Source organism: Varanus komodoensis, unplaced genomic scaffold (genome assembly GCF_004798865.1).
Source record: "Varanus komodoensis strain SLA01 unplaced genomic scaffold, ASM479886v1 scaffold9, whole genome shotgun sequence".
NCBI lineage: Eukaryota > Metazoa > Chordata > Lepidosauria > Squamata > Varanidae > Varanus > Varanus komodoensis.
The window spans coordinates 4,525,791-4,548,222 of NW_025336598.1; the positions used below are offsets into that span (position 1 = coordinate 4,525,791).

Below are 22,432 nucleotides of genomic sequence, written 5' to 3' on the forward strand. Positions count from 1 at the left end.
ATTTTGGACAATTGCATCCCTTGCATGATGGAAAAATGGGAATATGGAAAACCACATGATTTTATCTTACACCAAAGACAGTCAGAACCATGGAGTGCAATTTAGATTGATTATATTGATAAATTGCCCACAACTAAAGAAGGATTCCAGTACCTCCTGGTTGTGATTGATGGTTTCTCTAGATGGCCAGAGGCCTATCCTACTAAAAAGAATGTTGCTCAAACAATGACAAGGAAGTTGTATAATGAACTAATTTGTAGAATGGGGGCTCTAAATATTACAAGCTCGTGTCAAGGTGGAGCATTTGTTGGAGAAGTAGTGCAAAATATGGAAGATGCTTTAGAAATCAAAAGAAAATGACATATATCATATTGACCTCAAAGTTCAGGAAGGGTTGAAAGAACAAATCAAACCATTAAAGGAATGTTAAGAAAATTGATCATATTCTGTCCAGTGATATATGATGCTATGAAAACATTGGAAGAGACATGCTAGAGCCAACCAGTGGTCCACCTAGTCCAGTACTTTGTTCACACAGTGGCAAACCAGTGGTTCAGAAGAAACCATGGCATGATTGCAACAGCTTTCTCCAGCCCAAGTCTCCCAAGTATTGGTGTAAATAGGCATATTGATTCTGATAGAAGAAGTAACATATAGCCAACAGAAAATTTGTCAAATCACCTTCTAAAGGCATCCCGCTTGGTGGCTATCAGTATGTCTCATGGAAATGAATTCTACAGATCAGCCGTGCACTGTGTGAACAAGTCCTTCCTTTTATGTCTCAAATATCCCATCAGTCAAATTCATGCTGTCCTAAGACTCTTCTAAAGGACAGGGTAAAAATGTGCCAAATAAATAATAAAGTGTCTCCCTCTATTTTTATCTACGCCACATATAATCTTGAATACCTCTACCATGTCTCACCTCACTTGCTTATTTTCTAAGCTAAACAGTCTCAGTTGCTGACATCATTGTGTTCACTTGCCCCATCATCTTTGGCAAGGTGAAGACTGTTGCTTCAATCTCATGTATTTCCCTCATTTATTGAGTTTATGATTGCCTTTAAAAGCCCAGTCAATATCGGGGGAAGGAAGACAAACTTCTGGGATTTATGATAGTTGAAAATGCAGCAGGAGGAACTTTTTCTCACCCTTGCATCACAAACTGCTCCTGACTTAAATCCCTCTTCTATCGTAATTACTATGCCTCTTTGTTCCACTAGTCACCATACTAGCAGACTAAATCTTTTCTAAACTATTTCTACATTTAACACACAGCAGACAACCTCTATATATTAATCTGCAACTTTCAAGAGTAAACATGTTTAATCAGCCAGTGGTACGAGTGTTCCCTTGGGACTCTGGAGATTCAGGTTCTAGTCCCCACTTGGCCATGGAGCTTACTGAGTGACTTTGGGCCAGTCAGAGACTCTCAGCCTAGCCTATCTCCCAGGATTGTTGCTGGGGACAAGGAGATCTTTGTAATCTGCCTTGGGTTCCTTGCAAGAGGAAAAAATGTGGGATATAGATGCACTGTATTTATACTTATACTAATGATGATGATGATGATGAAAATATCAGTCAATAACTTACGTTTGAAATGTTTGTCACAGAGAGCTGATGCCCTCATGTCACAAAGTCTCAAAGATCCTTTGCTGCTGCTGTAGACAAAGAGATTGCAATGATGAGGATGGAATTCGGATGCAGTAATAACTTCTGTCAAATCCTCCATGTTGGCTGGCTTTATATCTACAATGTCTGAATAGAAATATTTATTAAGGAATATGCTATTCTTCAGTTGAATAGTTATTTTTTACAATCTTTGTTTACCCACTTTTGTTAGTCAATGATTATTTATGAAAAGTTCTATTGGATAACATAAAAGACAAAGAATTATGGTAGCTTCATGCTCCCTTTGTGTGTAAAATAGGCCTTTGCTTGTTATTTCAATTTGCAAGTAAAAGTAAAGTAGACCAAAAAAATGTTAACTGCTCCCTTTAGCCAAAACATGATGTTTCTTGCCTGAAGGACCTCTTTCATAAATAAGTGTCTAAATTCTTTTATTAGCCCCAGAAAACAAACAAGGCCAAAGTCTCCATGTTGTTGTGAGCTGCAGAAGTGTAGTGCATGTTTGTGACCATGAAGCTTGGGAAGTGAGCTAGTGCTGCACTTAAGCAGCTTCTGTTGCTAGAGTTCAGTAAAGTAAATGATTGCTCACAACATTGGTCATTTTTGTCTCCTGAAGTGCAGGGGCAGGGGGTGGGGGGAGAGAGTGGAGAGAAAGGAAGGAAGGACAGACACTCATTATATACAGAAACTAGGAAATGCCCCAAAGGGTTGGGTGTTACAGTAAACTGATTGCAGCAATATTAGTCCTTTATTTATTATGTTATCATTTTTGTTCTGTACCCCTTCCTCTGAATTAGGTATTTCATGAGCAGAGCCGGCTGGAGATGGGGTTCAGACTAGATGGCCTGGGAGGCCCCCTTCTGACTCTCTCTGTTTCTATGTTTTCATTAGCTTGTCCAAGAATCAAAGCGCCTTCTGCTCTCTTAGTGTTGCCTCACTAGATTCTCCCTTTCTTGTTCCATTCTTCCAGTTTCCCTGGAACTGCTGCGCCCTAATATAGAAAGCAGATTCTTTTTTCCTTCCTTCCTTCCTTCAAATGTGAATATACTACCCCCTCACCAAAACCTATTCCTCTGCTGCTGTGAAGACTGATGTCTTGTGGTTCACTTCCCTGCCCTCCTTCTCTCTCACACCTTCTCAATATTTTAACTTCACTCTACTTAACTTTGCATCTCTGCACACTTGTTTATACAGATACGTGTTGCCCCAGGGGAGGTTTTCTTTTCTAACACTTTATTTTACCAACTGAAGTTAAGGGATAAACCAGGCTGATTCAAAAGAAAACAGAGGTCTGGTTTGTATGGCATACCACAGCTCATCCAGAGTTGTGAATCAACCTGCACAGAATTCACAATGGCTGGCTTTACACAGCACCATAATCCCCAGTTGGAAATTGAATGCACAGATGTGGCTGGGGTAATTTGTCATTGGTTAAATAAGGCACAAAATGCAGTTTAAAGCTTTATTGGTGGCCACAATAAAAAAGGCAGTGCATATATGAGTAACTGTTGCCTAATCACTTAATTAACAGGCAAACACATATACCATCACTGTAATGTTTCAGTGACACAAATAGTAGAACAATCAAGGTCAATAGATGGGATGCAAAAGTACTGGGTCTGAAGGCAGATTATATTATGCATGAGACTTGTAGGAATTTCTGTAGCCCAGCTTCACTAGCTACTACTGAGCTTATACCCTTTCCTCTTAAAACGATCTAGGCACTTTCTCCCTGTGGTTCCTACCCTGTTCAAGGATAGGCTAGACATGCACATGGTGGGCATGTCATGAGCAAAGATGGCCTGGGAGACCCGTTCTGACTCTCTGTGTTTCTATGTTCCTTAGGTGATTCATACTGTGGTACACTGAGAATACTAGGTTGTTCCTGGCTGTCCTGGACGATGTTATCTCAAGTGAATGGCCTTTGGTGGTTGGTTGATAATAAAATGGATTTACACCTTCTCAAAGGTGGCCTGTTCATCTCTAGCTAACAAAGGGACAGTATCCATCTATGAAAAATGTATGTTTATACAACTTTAAAATATGAGGGTTTGTCCTTGACTTTGATGCAATGTTTATCTTAATTTCATTTCTCCTGTGTCTTCTATATATTTCTAGAAGACTGTGGTTACAACACTTCACTGTATTCTGTTTGCACAGTGACAAAACAGTTGCCTCCAAGATTCTTTAAGCAGCACATGAGTACAATGATCCCCCTTCTGTTCAAGTTCCCCATCAACTGGAGTAAATAAGCATATTGACTCTGATAGCAGAGGTAATGTATAGCAAACAGGACTAGGAGATATAAAAGGAATAGCCTTGTCTTCCATGAATGTGTCCAATCCCCTTTAAAAGGCATCCCAGTTGGTGACCATTAATACTTCTTGAGGGAGTAAAGTGCATAGTTCAACTATGCAGTGGGTAACAAGTTCTTCCTTCTTAATATATGTTGTGAATCTCCCCAGCAATCAGCTTCATGGGATGACCCCATGTTCTAGTATCATGGGGAGGAACAAAAATGTCTCTCTCTCCTCTTTCTTCACACCACATATAATCTTGAATGCCTCTATCATTTCTCACTTTACTCATTTATTTTCTAAGCTTAGTTGTTGCAACTGTTCTTCACAGAGGAGTTGCTCCATTCCATTCATCATTTTAGCTGTTCTGCTCTTTTTCCACTTCAATAAAATCATTTTTCAGGTGTGGTGAATTGTACTTAATATTCCAACTTACTGGTCTTGGCAGGTTTATTTCCAGCTCCTTTCCTAAATGTGCCTAGCATGGAGTTTGCCTTTTTCACAGCAGCGGTACACTGCATTTTCATCAAACTGTCCATTACAACCCAGATATTTATTTCTTGGTCAGCCACTACTAACTCAGATCACATTAGCTTATACTTGAAGCTGATTTTTTTTTTTTGGTCCCAATGTGCATTATTTTACACTTGCTTGCACAAAACTTCATCGGCCAATTTGCTTTCCATTCTCTGCTTTCGAAGCTTTTCAAAATCCCTTTTTGTTTCATCCTTCCTGCATAATTTGATGTTATCAGTAAACTTGGCCACTCCACTGCTCACTCCTAATCCCAGACAATTCATTAATAGGTTGAAAAACATTAATTCTACTGTTGACTCCTCTGAATCCCTACTCTTTCAGTCCCTCTAATCTTAATGGGAAGATTAACAGTTTCCCAATCACTCCTTTTCTTTAACTAGTCCCTGATCCATAAAAGGACTTCCCTTCTTATTCCATGCTTGCTAAAGTTTGCTCAGAAGGTTTTGGTAAGGGATTTGTCAAAAGCCTTGTGGAAATCCAAGTAAACAAAATCTACCAGATTGCCCTGGATTGCATGTTTATATACATTTTCAAAGAATTTAAAAGGTTAGTGAGACAGGATTACCTTTGCAGAAGCCATGTTGATTCTTTTTCAGCAGGGCTTGTAACCTATATGCTTAATGAGTCTATTAGTAAAGACTAACGCTCTCATCCAATTTTCCCAGAATACATGTCAAGCTAATTGGCCTGTAATTTCCCAGATCCTACCAGATCCCTTAAAAAAACTGGTGTTCATAGAATCATAGAATAGTATATTTGGAAGGCCATGAAGGCCATTAGATCCAACCCACTGCTGTTGCAGGACACAAATTTACATCATACCATTCAGACAGCTGTCCAGTTTCTTTTCGAATGTCTCCAGTATAGGAGAGCCCACCACCTCTCTAGGCAGCTGGTTCCACTATTGTATTGGTCTGACTGTGAGGAAGCTTTTCCTCATATCCAGCCTGAATCTGGGTTGTCGCAACTTGAATTGATTATTGTGTGTCCTACACTCTGGCATCAGAAAGAAGAGATCCTGACCTTCCTCTTTGTGACAGCCTTTGAGGTGCTTATAGAATGATGGCATGTCCCCACTCAGTCTTTTCTCAAGGCTGAATATGCCCAGTTCTCTCAATCTCTCCTCATAGGGCAGTGTTTCCAAACGCTAGATCATTTTTGTTGCCTTCCCCTGATCCCCTTCTAATTTTTATGCATCTTTCTTAAATCGTGGTGCCTTGAACTAGATACAGTATTCCAGAGGAGGTCTGACTAGTGAGGACTATAGGAGAACAACTACTTTTCGTGATTTTGAAGTAATTCTTCTTTTAATGCATCCCAAAATAGCATTTCCCCCTGTTGAGGCAGCCTATTGTCCTCAATTACTCTGAGATCTTTTTCTTTTCAGTTCAGTTGAGCCATGTATCCCCCATGTTTTATCAATGTATTTCATTTCTTTTTCCTAGGTGGAGGACTTGGCACTTGTCCTTACTATTGCTTTCAGCCCAGTGTTCAAGTTAATCAAGATCACCCTGGATCTTCATTCTGTACTCTAAGGTGTTTGCTGTGCCACCCAGTTTTGTATCGTCTGCAGATCTGATGATCTTTTCTTGTACTTCCTCATCTAAATCATTAAGAAAGGTATTGAAGAGTACTGCACCCAGGACTGAACCCTGTGACACCCCACTAGTTACCTCCACCCAATTTAAGAAGGTGCCATTGATGAGCACTCTTTGTTTCCAATTTAGCAGCTAATTTTGGATCTACCTAATAGTTTTTCCATCTAGTCCAGTTTTTGCTAATTTGCTTATCAGACTGTTATGTGACACTATGTGGACAGCTTTGCTAAAGTCTAGGTAACTTATGTCCACAGTGTTCCCTCTCTCCATTTGGGGGCTACCTAGGCAAATAATGAGATTTAATGAATCTAACAGGATTTAATTTTGATTAATCCATTTTGCCTTCTATTAATCACTGCATTTTTTTCAAGATGCTTGCAGATGAATTTTTAAATAATTTGCTCCAGAATTTTTCCAGGGATTGATGTCAGGCTAACTGGTCTGTAGTTCCCAGGTTCATATTTCCCCCCCCCCCCTTTTTGAAGACAGGGGGAACATTAGCCCTTCTCCAGTCATCTGGCACTTCTCCTGCTATCCAAGATGTGTCGTGGTTCTGAGAGTTCCTCTGCTAGCTCTTTCATGACTCTGGGATGAAGTTCATTGGGCCCTGGTGATTTGAACGTGTTATTCCATCTAGGCATTCCTTGACCATTTGTCTGTCAAGCTTGGGCTGCCATATCTCACTTCCAGATTGTACTTCCTCTTGGTTGTAGATTTTCTTTTGGAAGAAGACTTTAAGTATCTGGATATCCTTCTCTTTCTCATGTGTGTCTGTGCCTCTGCCTTTTGGCTCTGGCCTCTTGGCAGAGCAGCAGAGGCACAGGCTGGGAGTTAGTGCTGAGTGGCTAGGGGACTGGCGAAGGCAAGGTAGGAGCTGGGCAGGGAAGCAGAGGGCCAGGAGCAGCGGAGAGGAAGGGGGCGGGGCCAGAGAGGTGGGAGGGGCTAGGAGGGAGCAGGGGGCGGGGCCACCGGCCTGAGGGACTGATAAGGCATCGTCCCTTGTCTGCGGCCTGGGCTGTCCAGAGACTCCCTTCCCTGAGACACAGAGGTTTGTTTGCTTGTTTTTGTCTGTGCTGTGCTGTGCTGTGCTTTGTTTTTCTTCCAATTTAAGTTTATTTTATCCTTGTGTGTGTGTGCAAGTGGGTTTTCGTCTGGGAGAACTGGGCGAGTGGGAGGATCTGCAGGACTAACAAGGCAGGGGACTAAGGTAAGGTCTCGCGAGGGATACCGATGGCAGACCAGGAGGTGGCCTTGGCGGGAGACACGGGTGTTGCTGTCCGCTACGAGAGCTGCGACATGTTCGCCCTTCTCCCCCAGGAGAGGCAGGGATACACTTGCTCCCAGTGCAAGCGGGTGACCCTGCTAGAAGAGGACGTGAGGTGCCTGAGGTCCGAGAGAGCTCTCCAGGCCCCCCCCCGGAGCAGCCCCCCTCTGGACGGAGGGTTGAGGGAGAGGCCACGGGAGGAGCAGCTGCGGAAACATGGAGGGATGTCACCCACAGGAGGAGGAGGACAGCACGGCCTCCTCCTTCTCCTGGCACCAATCTGGAGCTGGGAAACAGGTTCTTTCCACTTGGGGAGGCTGGGGCTGATGAGGCCTCGGGGGACCAGCAGGACCCCCAGCCTGAGATGTCAGGCAGCAAGGGGGCCACAGCAGGAGAGGCGAGGGCCAGGGCACGGCCGCCCACCAGCAACGGGAAGGTACGGCGGCGGGTGATTGTTGTTGGGGACTCCCTGCTGAGGGGCACTGAGGCGGCAGTGTGCCACCCCAACCTGGGGACAAGGGAGGTTTTTCTGCCTGCAGGGCGCATGCATCCGGCATGTGAAGGACAGAGTGGAGCGTCCTATTCCCTCCGGGGGTCACCAGCCTCTCCTGGTGATCCATGTGGGCACAAACGATGTGGCCAGGCAGGGTGTGGTTGGGACCACCAGGGACTTTGAGGCCTTGGGGAAGAAACTCAGGGAGCTGAAGGCCCAAGTGGCCTTCTTGTCAATCTTACCTGTCCGAGGATTTGGGCCACAAAGGGACAGAAGGGCCTCCGAGGTGAATGACTTGCTTAGGGTGAGGTGCCAGAAGGAACTCTTTGGGTTCCTCGACCACGGCACTCTTTTTCTTGCCAATGGACTTCAGGCAAGGGACGGGTTAAACCTCACGAGGATGGGGAAAAGGTCCTTTGGAGATGCTCTAGTGAGCTTCGTCCAGAAGACTTTAAACTGAGCCGGGGGGGGGGTTCAGGCCCCCCAGTAATGTGTCTGCACTGGACAAGTGTCGGGGGAGGGTCAGGGCTCTGGGAGCAGGGTTTTAGAGATACTGCAGGGACTGACAGGACTCCTACAGAGAGGGGCCAGGTATCAGGGAGGATGGGAGGAAGGAGGAGGCTAGGAACTCAAAGGAAAAGAAGCGGTGGGAAGGAGTTGAGGTGCATGTACACCAATGCTAGGAACATGGGAAATAAGCAGGAAGAGATTGAAGCTCTCCTGGGAATAGGAGGGTATGATCTGGTGGGAATCACAGAAACTTGGTGGGATGAAAGGCAAGTCTGGAATATGAACATAAAAGGGTATCACCTTTTTAGAAAGGACAGGAAGGGAAAGAGAGGTGGAGGCGTGGCTTTATACATCAGGGAAGGGATAGGATGCAGTGAGATAGAATGCAGCATAGATGGGGATTCGGTAGAGGCAGTCAGGGTGAAATGTAGGGGTTTTGACAGGGAGAGGGACCTGACAGTGGGGGTATGTTATCACCCTCCAGGTCAACTTGAGACCCTGGATGATGTCCTGACGGGTCAGATTCTAAGGATATCTCGGGGGAGAGGCACAGTAATTATGGGAGATTTCAATCTTCCAGATATTAGTTGGGAGACTCACTCAGCGGTGACAGCCAGGTCACGTCGCTTCCTAGAAGCTATAGAGGGAGGGTTTTTCACACAGAGGGTCCAAGAGGTGACGAGGGGGGGGGGAACATCCTTGACTTGGTCTTGACCAATAGGGAGGAGCTGATAGATGAAGTACAGATTAGGGGAGATCTGGATGCGAGTGATCACTCCATCCTTTGCTTTGAGATAAGGGGACTGGGGACGTGCAGCAGGTCGAGCACTAGAAGCTGGGACGTCAAGAGGGCCAACTTTGGCCAAGTGAAGGCCAGAATGGGGAAAGTCTCCTGGGATAGGTTACTGGAAGGTAAGCGAGTTGAGGAGAGGTGGATAGCACTCAAAAGGGAGGTTTTGGAGGCACAAGCCTTGACGATACCTCTAGTCAGTAAGGTAGGGATGCGGAGGAGAGTGCCGCCATGGATGCGAAAGGAGGTGGTTAAAGGGATTAGACGAAAGAGGAACCCCCATAGGGTACTGGGGCAAATAGACAGAAGGGTATACCGGGAGGAGGAGGCCCGTTGCAGAAGGATTATTCACAAGGCTAAGGCTGATCACGAGCTAAGACTTGCCAAGAACATTGAGAGCAACAAAAAGGGCTTCTTTCAGCATGTAAATAGGAAGAGGAAGGGGAGACAAGTAGTGGGAACACTCAATAGGGAGGAAGGAGATCCAGTGACTGATATGAGGGAACAGGCACAGATGCTAAATGACTATTTTGCCTCTGTGTTCTCCCCAAAGCAGGATGGGGGAGATCCGCATAGGAGATTAGATAAGGCTGGGGACTTAGATGCACAGATTAGAGTCATTCCCCTTGAAGTGGAGGTGCTACTCAGGGCATTGGACATTACAAAGGCGCCAGGCCCTGACGGGTTATACCCGAGAGTACTTAGAGAGTTGGCAGGGGTTCTCTCACGCCCGCTGGTGGCATCAGTGGTCCCAATTTTCAAAAAGGGTAAGGGACATGGGGAATTACAGATCTGTTAGCCTTACATCCATTGTAGGAACAACAATGGAAAGGCTCATAATAGAGATCTGGTGATGCTAGATAAGGAAGGGAGGCTGACAGTCACACAACACGGCTTTCGCAAAAACAGGTCCTGCCAGACCACCCTTGTGGAATTCTATGACAAGGTTTCGAGATGGTTAGATGGAAGGGATGCAGTGGATGTGGTATACCTGGATTTCATCAAGGCCTTTGACAAAGTGCCCCATGATATCCTAGTGGAGGAACTGAGGAGTTTTGGGATACACCAAAGCACTGTCCAGTGGATTAGGGCATAGTTTACTGACCGAAAGCAGAAGGTAACCATTAGCGGGGAATCATCAGGATGGTGGCCAGTAACAAGCAGGGTCCCCCAGGGCTCTGTCCTGGGGCCGATCCAGTTTAATCTTTTCATTAATGACATGGAAGAAGGGGCGAACAGTCTGCTGATCATATTTGCAGACGATACTAAAACCAGGGCATTAGCCACAACTGAGGAGCAGGTACTCCAGATCCAAAAGGATCTGGACAGACTATGGAAGTGAGCAGGAGACAACAGGATGGTGTTCAATGTGGAATGGGCAAGGTCTTGTAATTGGGGCATAGGAATAGGTGTCATAAGTACAGGTCAGGTGACAAGTGGCTGGAGAGCAGCACTAGTGAAAGGGACCTCGGGGCAGGCTAAACATGAGTCAGCAGTGTGATGCTGGTCAAGAGGGCGAATGCCACCCTTGGTTGCCTAGCCAGAAGTGTGGCTTCTAGATCAAGAGAGGTATTACTTCCACTCTACACAACTCTGGTGCACCCGCAACTGGAGTATTGTGCTCAATTTTGGGCCCCTCATTACAGAAAGGATATAGCCAGGTTGGAGTCAGTGCAGCGTAGGGCCACAAGGTTGGTGGCCGGTTTGCAGGGGATGCCGTATGAGGTGAGACTGAGGGAACTGGGTCTCTTCAGCCTGGAGAAGAGGAGACTCAGAGGGGATATGTTGGCGACATACAGGTATGTGAGGGGATGTCACATGGAGATGGGTAGAGACCTGTTCTCCCCTGCAGAGGAAGGCAGGACATGCTGCAATGGAGCAAAGCTCAGTGAGCCAAGGTTCCATTTGGATGCCAGGAAGCACTTCCTGACAGTCAGGACCCCAAGGGTGTGGAATGGGCTTCCATGAGAGGTCGTTGAGGCCCCATCGGTGCGGGTGTTCAAGGATAGGCTGGACGTCCACATGGTGGGCATGTCGTGAGCGGAGCCAGCTGGTGCCAGAGGTCAGACTGAATGGCCCGGGAGGCCCCTTCTGACTCGCTCTGTTTCTATGTTTCTATGTCTTTTGTTCTGGATGTATCTGAAGAAGGCTTTCTTATTGTGCTTAGCATCCCTTGCTATTCTCAGTTCATTTCCTGCTTTAGCCTTCCTGATGCTGTTCCTGCAATTCCTCTCCTCTTGGACTCATTTCTCCTTAAGGGTGTGTTCTCACGGCACTTCATTTATCAGTTTTCTGAGTTCATTAAAATTGACTTTCTTGAAGTCCAGGATGCTTGTTTGGCTCCAGGTACCCTTTCTCTCCTTTATAATTGAGAATTCAAGTATTGCATGGTCACTTTCCCCAGAGTTCCCATGGTTGTTATTTTGTACACTGGGTCATCCCTGTTAGTTAGTATTAAATTGAGGAAGCTGATCCTCACATATCTTCCTCTGGTGATATTTTCTGCTGGAGAAAGCAGTCAGCAACTCATGTCAGGAATCTCTTGGAGGGGCCATGCTTGGCAGAAATTGTCTCTCAGCATATATCCTGGAAACTGAAGTCCCGCATGATGACTACATTGTTCTTGGAAATCCTGGCAAGTTGCTTTTCAAAGGTTTCATCCTTGTCCATTTTTGACTGGGTGGACGGTAATATGTGCCAATAACTATGTTTATCTTTGTTTTTTTCTCCCTTTAAATTTAGGCAGATGCTTTCAGTAGGGCTACTCTGTTCGTTGTCCTGTACTTCTGTGCAGATATTTTATTTTTTTTATTTATTAAAACATTTTTATGCTGTGCAGATATATGTGTCTCTTACATATAGTGCAGCTCCACCTCCCTTTTTGTCCTTTCTATTTTTCTTGAACAGGTTGTATCCATCAGTAGTAGAGTTCCAGCCATGTGAGTCATCCCACCAAGTTTCCCTTATTCTTATAAGATCATAATTGCCCTCATGTACTATGAGCTCAAGTTCGTGTTTTTTGCTTCCTATACTCTGGGCTTTGGTGAAGAGACGTTGAAGTTCATTCTCGCTGTGCCCTGGTTTTCTTCCAATGTTTTTTGGGAGACTGGTGTTGGGCCCTGCCTGAGGTTTTTTCTCTATTGAAATAATTAAGTCTTTGCCAGGTGATGGCATGCCATGCTGCGCATCTCCCTCCCCTGTATGCTTTAAAGACCTCCTGATGAAGTTTTCCATGCAATGGCCGAACATCTGCTTCCCATTCTTTGTGAGGTGCAACCCACCATTTGCCAGTAGTCCATCTTCCAGGAAGCTTTGCTTGTGGTCCCAGAATCCAAATCTCCCTTTATGGCACTACCATCATAGCCAGTCATTCACTTGAAGGATTTTTCTTTCCCTAACAGTTCATTTTCCATGTACTGGTAGGATTCACTATCCGGGCTCTGGTGGTTTTGATTTTCCTCCCTAGAACCTGATATTATTTCAGCAAAGCTTTTTATGGTAGTGTCGTTACTTCCCACATGGAAGAGAAGGGAGAGGCATTTGTCAGTGAGTTGTATGAGTTGTGTGAACTTGATGGTTATATCTTTGATTTTGATGCCAGGGAGACATCATACTTGGTGATTCTTTGGGTCATCACAACATATATATTTTTCCCAATCTCCACAACAGTGAATCTCCCACAACTATCAGTCTTCTCCTTTTGGTGTTGCAAGCTTTGGTACCCTTTTCCTTTCTTGATTGGTCTTTTGTCTGTTTTTCAGAGTTACACAATGTGTCATGTAGTTTTTTCACAGTGAGTTTCTCACCCGTCTCTTCCTCAAGTAACTTAAAACGGTTTGAGAGTTCCACTGCTTCCACTGGTGCAGCATTTTTTCTAGATCTTCTGCCTCTAACTGTCACCCTATTCCAGTAAGTTTCCTCATTTTCCCTTCCCTTGGGACTCTCTTCTGCTGCCTCAGCTTGCTGATGCTTTTCTTGTTTCTGGACTACACTTAGCTGTTGCAGCTCCTCCTCTCTGTCTAAAAACTGTTTGTTTTCTTTTATTATCTGGAAGGTGGCCACTTGCATTGCATTGACCATTCTCCATTCTTCTGGTACATAGGCTAATCCTAGGGATATGTTGCATATGTTTTTAAGAAGCTCAGCAATTTTAACTTTGAGTTCTTTAAGAATCTGGGCCCAATGATTTATCAACTTTCAGTTTGCCAATATAGTTGAGAATTTCCTCTTTTCTCACCATTATCTGCTTTGGTTTCTCCAACACTTCTCTGAAAAACATCAGTTCAAGCACAGATGTCTGCCCTGTATTCTTTGCTGTGACGACAGATTCAAAGTTCTCTGCAATTTCCTTCCATACTCCTTTAATTCCACTGTTGTCCAGTTGTCCAAATGCCTCTCTAGCTGGTTTCTTTCTTTTCATATATTTAAAGAATGCCTTATTGTTAGCCTTCGTATTGTTAAAATGTGCTCCTTAAAATTCTTTTTTATATTCTTGCTGTCTGTTTGCATTCCTTTCCTCAAACTTGTGGTTCCTTTTGTTTTCCTCACTTAGGCAAGACTTCTGAAGGAAGCATTCTAACAGCTTCCTTGACACTGCTCATTAACCATGCTCTTGGACTTCATGCTATCTTTCCTAACTTGTGGTATGCATACCATCTGTGCTTCTATTATTGTGGTTTTGAGTAATTTCCAAGTGTTTTAAATAGATTTAAACCTCTTTATCCCCCCTTTGACTGTTATGCTTTAACAATCTTTAGATGACTGAACTGTGGTTGGTGCTTCCCATTTATTCAACAACATTTCATGCTTGGTCCTGGGTTACCTAGGATTAAATCCAGGTTTTCCTTTCCTCAGATTATGTTGGTCATCATTCCATGACCAACTGTACTAGAGCACAGTGATTTAGGACATTGAGAAATTTAACATCATTGTCAGAACTGGAACATGCAATTTATGTAGTCAGTGTGGGGGTAGTAAAGTGACCCATTTTTCCAACACTTTTTTGAGGTCTCAATGATTTAACTTGCCATCTCTGAGCAGTCTAGTCCGTGGGACAGTAGCATATTCCTAGAACTAAATTAGTGTTGGAGCTAGGTATTGTCACCCACAGTGCTTCTGTTGAGGAGTCTATGCCCTTTTGTTTGTTAAGTCTATTGAATTCTATGCCTTCCTTTACATACACAACAACACCTCCACCAATATGCCCTTCCCTGTCCTTCCTATAGATTTTATATCCAGAGATGGGCATTTCCGATTCATTCTCTCCATCCACCATTTCTCCATAATGCCTATAATACCTGGGTTCTCTTTTAAAATTAGGCACTCCAGAAATCCTACTTTGGCTGGGGACTTTTATGATTTGCATAGAAGTACCTGCACATAATGTCCCTCCCCAGTCATGTGTAACTTACATTTTGTCACTCAGGCCTCTCTGACCAGTAATCATGTTTCACCACATGCTTGCAGCTTATTTCCTTCCCTCTTACATTTGGGAGATCAGAAACCTTTCCATACTTGTCCCAGAGGGATGATTTAACCCCAACCAGATGCTTCCCAGCTGCTGCCATCTTTTCCCCAGGATTCAGTTTAAAAGCTGTTCTACCACCTTTTTATGTCATGCGCCAGCAGTCTTGTTCCATTTTGGTTCAAGTGGAGCCATTCCTCCTAAACAGACACAGCTTGTCCCAAAATAATCCCAGTGCCTTGCAAAGCTGAACCCATTTTCTCCACACCATCATCTTATTCCTGCATGTGGAACAGGTAGCAATTCAGAGAAAGGCATCTTTGTGATCCTGCATTTCAACTTTTTACCTAGCAACCCAAATTTCCTATCTAGGTCCTCATGAATACCATTCCCCATGTCACTGGTACCAACATAGATCACAATCACGGACTCCAACAAGGCATGATATGAATAAGCTTCCCACTAAGTAGGCAATTTATCATGTCCACCACAAACCCAGCTATCTATGTAAGTAATGATTGACTCTCCCACTACCACAGACCCTTTTCTCCCCAGAGGCACATCCTTGGTGCACGGGGATAATTGCTGGATTCAGTCCGTTCCAGAGATGTCCTTTAGAATCCGTTCAAATCAGCCTTATTTATTTGGGATTCAGCCAAACAGGAGCATATCCCTAATATTGGATATCAATCAATCAATCAATATCTATAACAATAATAATAAAAAGAGGTGTCTATCTACCCATCAACATCATGCCACCAAAAACATGAAGCCTGGACACCATAATAAGAGGACTTTTAAAAAAATAATTACAACTGATTTAGATACATAAATTTGATTGAAGTCTGCAACCACTAGGGGAAGGCATCTCTAAACAGAACAAAGTTTTGCAGCAATTTGATGCCAGAAGAAATTAGTAGGTCAAGAGATACTTGCTTACTCACCTTGCCATGAAAAAAATTCCCCTGAAGCAATTGGACAAAATCCTTCCTTAGAGAGCGATACGGGTGAACCATAAATCATGGCAAGGAGTAGGGTTACCAAGGAGTACCAGTGAGTATCACTTCACTCCAACAGACTGTACAAAATGTGACCAACTCCTATATCAACATAAGTTTGCTTGAGGTCTTTGCTGTATCTCAGTTCACTGAGCACATGTAGCCCCAGTGACGGAAAAGAAATTAAGCACATGCAAGAGTTAAGCACCCATGCAAGGCATAACTAAGTACTGTTTGTTTGTTTATTTCACTCATGTCATCATTCAAACTCAAATCATCAATTGAATTCAAAATAAGTTAACAGCTAAGGGAAGTTTCCAAACTCACAGTTAGCAGTGGAGAAGAATGCAGCAGAAATTTACAGTTGGGAGCTAAATTCTAGGGGGAATATAGTCTACATATTATCAGGAACTGAATCCCAAGAAGAAAATCCTCTAGATATTTTTTTTCGATCTATATCCTGCCTTTTTTCTGCAAAGGGCTCAAGGCAGCTTACATCATTCTCCTCCTCCGTCTTATCCCTACAACAACCCTATGAGGTAGGTTGGGCTGAGAGTCTGTGACTGGCCCAAAGTCACCCAGGTGGCTCCATGGCCGAGCGGGGACTAGAACCCAGATCGCCTGAGTCCCAGTCCCATGCTTTTAACCACTACACCACACTGGCTATTTTTCATCAGATACTGTTTCCCAGGGCAGCTGGGAGCTAAATCTGGGAGGAGGGAGGCGGGGACAGGGACACACACACCAGTGGGCACTTATAATAAAGGGCTAAATCCCATTTGGAGAAATTCGGAGGGAACTTGCAACCCTGCTCTAAAAAGGACTCCTGAGGGATTGCAGAGAACCTCAGCCAGATCCATAAACTAAACCCTGGGTTGGAAAGGAGCAATAAAAGTAATACATCATTTTATATTGTCAAGACTACATTGACTATAGCTACTGGAAGAGTCTGCTTGTAAACAAAACCCATAAGCTTATATTCATCTCAGACTCAGTGTAGCTTCAGATTTTAGGTTTATAAGTGCAACTCATAAACTAAAAAGTAGGTACAAACATCAGTGTAAATAAAAAGTTTAACTGCACTTCTAATTTAAAAACATAGAGTGGAAATCTAGAAATAGCACACAGAGCAAGGGTCAGAGTTGCTCAGCCCCTTGTATTTCCAGGGAAATTGAAACCACTGCATCTATGGGACTATGGGACTATGGCTCTGCGCCATGGCAGCTATGCCATGGAGTACCACAGGGCTCCATTTTGTCCCCTTTGCTGTTTAACATCCATATGAAACCGCTGGGGGAGGTCATCAGGAGGTGTGGGCTACAGAATCATCAGTATGCTGATGATACCCAGCTCTACCTCTCGTTTTCCACTAATCCAGGTGAGGCAGTGGCTGTGCTGAACCGATGCTTGGCCGAGGTTATGGGTTGGATGAGAGCCAATAAATTGAAGCTCAATCCAGACAAGACGGAGGTCCTGTTGGTTGGCGGATCGGGCTTCGGAGAGGGTGGATTTGACCTGGCCCTGAATGGGGTTGCACTCTCTCTTAGAAACAAGGTCCACAGCTTAGGAGTACTCCTTGACCCGGAGCTTTCACTGGAAGCTCAGGTGACAGCGGTGGCGAGGAGCACTTTCCTTCAGCTTCGGCTGATTAATCAGCTGCGCCCCTACCTGGATTACGACTGCCTGGCGACGGTGACACACGCGCTGGTGACTTCCCGCCTTGACTTCTGTAACGCGCTTTACGTGGGGCTTCCCTTGAAGACGGTCCGGATACTTCAGTTGGTTCAAAATAGAGCTGCCAGGTTGCTGACGGAGACGGGGCGTTATGTTCACATGACTCCAGTCCTCTGACAGCTTCACTGGCTTCCCATTGAAGTCCGGGCCCAATTCAAGGTGTTGGTTATGACTTATAAAGCCCTAAACGGCTTGGGACCTGGTTACCTGAAGGAGCGCTTACATCCATATATGCCCGACCGCCCCTTGAGATCTGCGGGAGAGGCCCTTCTCCGGGAACCCTCCGTGAAAGAAATTAGGAGGGTAGGTACTTGGAGGAGGGCTTTCTCTGCGGTGGCGCCCCATCTATGGAATGTGCTCCCCAGAGAGGTCCGCCTGGCGCCGTCGTTATTTGTTTTTCGGCACCAGGTGAAGACCTTTTTATTTAAACGTCATTTTAATTGTTAACAATATTTACTTATTTATCTGGCCAGGGCGACTTCTTTTCTTTTCTTTTCTTTTATAACTTTTTTTATATTGTTTATATATATATATATATATATATATATATATATATATATATATAATTAATTTTAATTTTATATTGTTATTTTTGTATTGTATTGTATTTTATTGTGTTGTAAGCCGCCCCGAGGCTTCGGCAAGGGGCAGCATAGAAATGTTCTAATAATCATCATCATCATCATCATCATCATCTTCCCCTTAATTTTAAAGCAAGCAGAAAAATAAGTTAAGCATACATGCAAGTTAAACAGCTATGAAAATTTAGAAACAAGGCAACAAGGCCAAGAAAGTCATCTCTTCTGTACCTTTTCCTAGTAAAAAAAAATTGGTTTCTTAGGTGAACAAAACCAAAACAATGAAATAAGCATATAAGCAGATGGAAATCCTTCGGGTGGGTCAGAGCTATATAGTATGTATATAACTATTCACCAGCTGGATAGAAGTCATGGCTTGTTCTCTTGAATCCAAGGCTGCAGATGTGGAAAAGCTGAAAGAAGCACAGAGTAAGTACTTTAGGGATAAAATGATGGTGGTCCAATTCCTGGGTGATACCTCCTCTTCTGTCTCAAAGAATGGGAGTCTCAGGGAAAGAGACAGAAGTAAATGTTTCTTCAGAAGAATCTCATTGTTCAGCAGACAAACAAATACCCTTTCATGACAAGGATATGCAAGTGAAGGGTGTGGGCTTGTGATAATGGAAGATTTGATCATTAGAGACATAGATGAGTTTGTGAAAGGTTTGCAGACTGCTTGCTTGGTGCAAAGATTAATGAATATCATAAGAACATAAAAAGAGCTGCACTGAATCAGACCAAGGGGACTTCTAGTCCAATATTCTCTTCACACAATGGTCAACCAGCTAATGGGAAATGAACAAGCAAGATATGAGTGCAGTAGCACCCTCACAGCCATTTCCCCAGCAACTGGTATAGAAAGGCATACATGTCACATATTGTCTAGAGTGCTTTGCAGACAGTTCCTGGGTAGGTCAGTGCATATTCATACCAGTGATATGGGGAAACACAGTTGTGAGGTCCTGGAAGCCAAATCTAGGTTACCAGATTGAAAGCAAAGAGACACCATATTTGTGAAACTCCCACTTAATCTATGTGAAGGATCAGCTGTAAAGATCAGCACATGGATGAGACTGTAGTACAAGGAGGAGAGGCTTAGATTTCTTAGGCACTCTGAAATGTTCAGAGACAAATGTAAAGAAATGCATGCTGAGGAAAATAAATAAAAACCTCAATTTACATGAGACAAAAAATAAATCTCAATTTCATGTATACACAAATGGAATTTGAGCTAGCCATGACTGACCATCTTGGACAGCTTCATGAAAGATTCAACACAGGGATATGCCATGTTGAGCATAATTAGGAAAGGAATCAAAAATAACGCTACCAAAATGATAATACCCTTGCACAAATCTATACTTGGAATACTGTATAAAATTTTGTAACTTAAAAAGAATAGTGCAGAATTTGTAACGGTGCAGAAAGGTCAAATAAAATGATCATGAAGCAGGAGCAATTTTCCTGTTTAGTCCTGCCCTCTGGAGAGTCAGAGAACAAGTCTGCTCCCTATTCTTCATGCCTGCTGTAAAATATTTGAAGACTGGTATTATGTCTACCCTTAATCTTTTGTTCCACAGATTAAGCATGTGCACACAGAGCAGCTACCATTCGCCTACCTGATCCTACTGCCTCATCCTGCCCTCCTGGACTATCCTCATTCCCATCGCTCCCCTACCATATTCCAGCATAGACGTGACGTGGCAAGAGAGAGGGAGAAAGAGCGAAAGCAGGAGAGAGCAAGAGAGCCAAGCCAAGCCCACCTGTTGGTTGGGGGCAGGGCTTCCTGGGGGAAACATCCCGCCCCCAAACAAACATTGGGGGCATGGGGGGAAACATCCTTGACTTGGTCTTGACCATTAGAGAGGAGCTGATAGATGAAGTACAGATTAGGGGAGCTCCGGATGCGAGTGATCACTCCATCCTTTGCTTTGAGATCAAGGGAATGGGGACATGCAGCAGGTCGAGCACTAGAAGCTGGTACTTCAAGAGGGCCAACTTTGGCCAACTGAAGGCCAGAATGGGGAAAGTCTCCTGGGATAGGTTACTGGAAGGCAAGGGAATTGAGGAGGGTTGGAGTGCACTCAAAAGGGAGGTATTGGAGGCGCAAGCCTTGACGATACCTCTAGTTAGTAAGGTGGGGAGGCAGAGGAGAGCGCTGCCATGGATGCAAAAGGAGGTGGTTAGAGGGATTAGACAAAAGAGGAACCTCTGTAGGAAATGGGTACTGGGGCAAATAGACAAAAGGGTATACCGGAAGGAGGAGGCCCATTGCAGAAGGATTATTCGCAAGGCTAAGGCTGATCACAAGCTAAGACTTGCCAAGAACATCAAGAGCAACAAAAAGGGCTTCTTTCAGCATGTAAATAGGAAGAGGAAGGGGAGACAAGTAGTGGGAACACTCAATAAGGAGGAAGGAGATCCAGTGATATGAGGGAACAGGCACAAATGCTAAATGACTATTTTGCCTCTGTGTTCTCCCCAAAGCAGGATGGGGGATATCCACATATGAGATTAGATGAGGCTGGGGACTTAGGGGAACAGATTAGCGTCACCCTCCTTGAAGTCGAGGGGCTCCTCAGGGCATTGGACATTACAAAGGTGCCAGGCCCTGACGGGTTACACCCGAGAGTACTTAGAGAGTTGGCAGGGGTTCTCTCACGCCCGCTGGCCTCCATTTTTGAAGGCTCGTGGGGAACAGGTGAAGTTCCAGTGGACTGGAGGGTGGCATCAGTGGTCCCAATTTTCCAAAAGAGTAAGGGACATGGAAAATTACAGATCTGTTGGCCTTACATCCATTGTAGGAAAAACAATGGAAAGGCTCATAATAGAGATCTGGTGATGCTAGATAAGGAAGGGAGGCTGACAGCCACAAAACACGGCTTCTGCAAAAACAGGTCCTGCCAGACAAACCTTGTGGAATTCTATGACAAGGTTTCGAGATGGCTAGATGGAAGGGATGCAGTGGATGTGGTATACCTGGATTTCAGCAAGGCCTTTGACAAAGTGCCCCATGATATCCTGGTGGAGACACTGAGGAGTTTTGGGATACACCAAAGCACTGTCCGGTGGATTAGGGCATGGTTGGCTGATGGAAAGCAGAGGGTAACCATTAGTGGGGAATCATCAAGATGGCGGCCAGTGACAAGTGGGGCTCTGTCCTGGGGCCGATCCTGTTTAATCTTTTCATCAATGACATGGAAGAAGGGGTGAACAGTCTGCTGATCAAATTTGCAGATGACACTAAAACAGGGGCAGTGGCCACAACTGAGGAGCAGGTACCCCAGATCCAAAAGGATCTGGACAGACTATGGAAGTGGGCAGGAGCCAACAGGATGGCGTTCAATGTGGATAAGTGCAAGGTCTTGCACTTAGGGCATAGGAATAGGTGTCATAAGTACAGGTTAGGGGACAAGTGGCTGGAGAGCAGCACTTGTGAAAGGGACCTTGGGGTACTGGTTGACGGCTGGCTAAACAGGAGTCAGCAGTGTGATGCAGTGGTCAAGAGAGCAAATGCCACCCTTGGTTGCATAGCCAGAAGTGTGGCTTCTAGATCAAGAGAGACATTACTACCATTCTATTTGACTCTGGTACACCTGCAATGGAGTATTGTGCTCAGTTTTGGGCCCCTCATTACAGAAAGGATATGGCCAGGTTAGTGTCAGTGCAGCGTAGGGCCACAAGGTTGATGACCGGTTTGCAAGGGATGGGGTATGAGGCTAGACTGAGGGAACTGAGTCTCTTCAGCCTGGAGAAGAGGAGACTCAGAGGGGATATGTTGGCGACATACAGATATGTGAGGGGATGTCACATGGTGATGGGTTGAGACCTGTTCTCCCCTGCCGAGGAAGGCAGGACGCGCTCCAACGGAGCAAAGCTCAGGGAGCCAAGGTTCCATTTAGATGCCAGGAAGCAGTTTCTGACAGTTAGGACCCCGAGGGTGTGGAATGGGCTTCCACGAGAGATCGTTGAGTCCCCATCAGTGCAGGTGTTCAAGGATAGGCTGGACATGCACATGGTGGGCATGTCATGAGTGGAGCTGGCTGGTGCTGGATGTCGGACTAGATGGCCCGGGAGACCCCTTCTGACTTGCTCTGTTTCTGTTTCTTCAGTTGGAAGCATGCAGAGCAGTACCCTTGGGCACCCATTCTGTCCCTGTTCAACATGGGTTTGGGCACCAGGTCCTTTGGTTGGGGTGAGGCCAAGTATTATAGCAACTTGTTGGTTTATTATTTGTTTTATTAATGTACTGTTGTCCTTATTGTATTTCATTGTAAACAGTCCAGAGAGCCCTCTGGGCTATGAGACATTATATAAATGTAATAAATGAATAAATAAATAACATGCCCACCTCTTTGAACTGTTGCTCACAGGGCCTTGTTTCCAGATCCATTACCATCTTCCAGACATGCCAAGGAACTGAACATGGTATTCCAGATGTAGCATGATTAACACAGAACAGGACTATTACTTCCTTTCTTCTTGATAATGTTTCTATTAATGCAGCCCAAGACTGTATTAACAGTGTCAGCGTTTGCATC

The 22,432-nt window shown here is 44.6% G+C and overlaps 1 protein-coding gene across 2 annotated transcripts in view; it reads right to left on the reverse strand.

The window, feature by feature from the left end:
* Positions 1 to 22,432, reverse strand: part of PPP2R2C (protein phosphatase 2 regulatory subunit Bgamma) — a 212,042-nt gene that overhangs the window by 76,602 nt on the left and 113,008 nt on the right. For both annotated transcript variants that reach the window (XM_044417785.1, XM_044417784.1), the window contains exon 6: positions 1,593 to 1,757. In XM_044417785.1, coding sequence (XP_044273720.1) covers positions 1,593 to 1,757 — 165 coding nt within the window. The remainder of the gene's footprint in view (positions 1 to 1,592; positions 1,758 to 22,432) is intronic.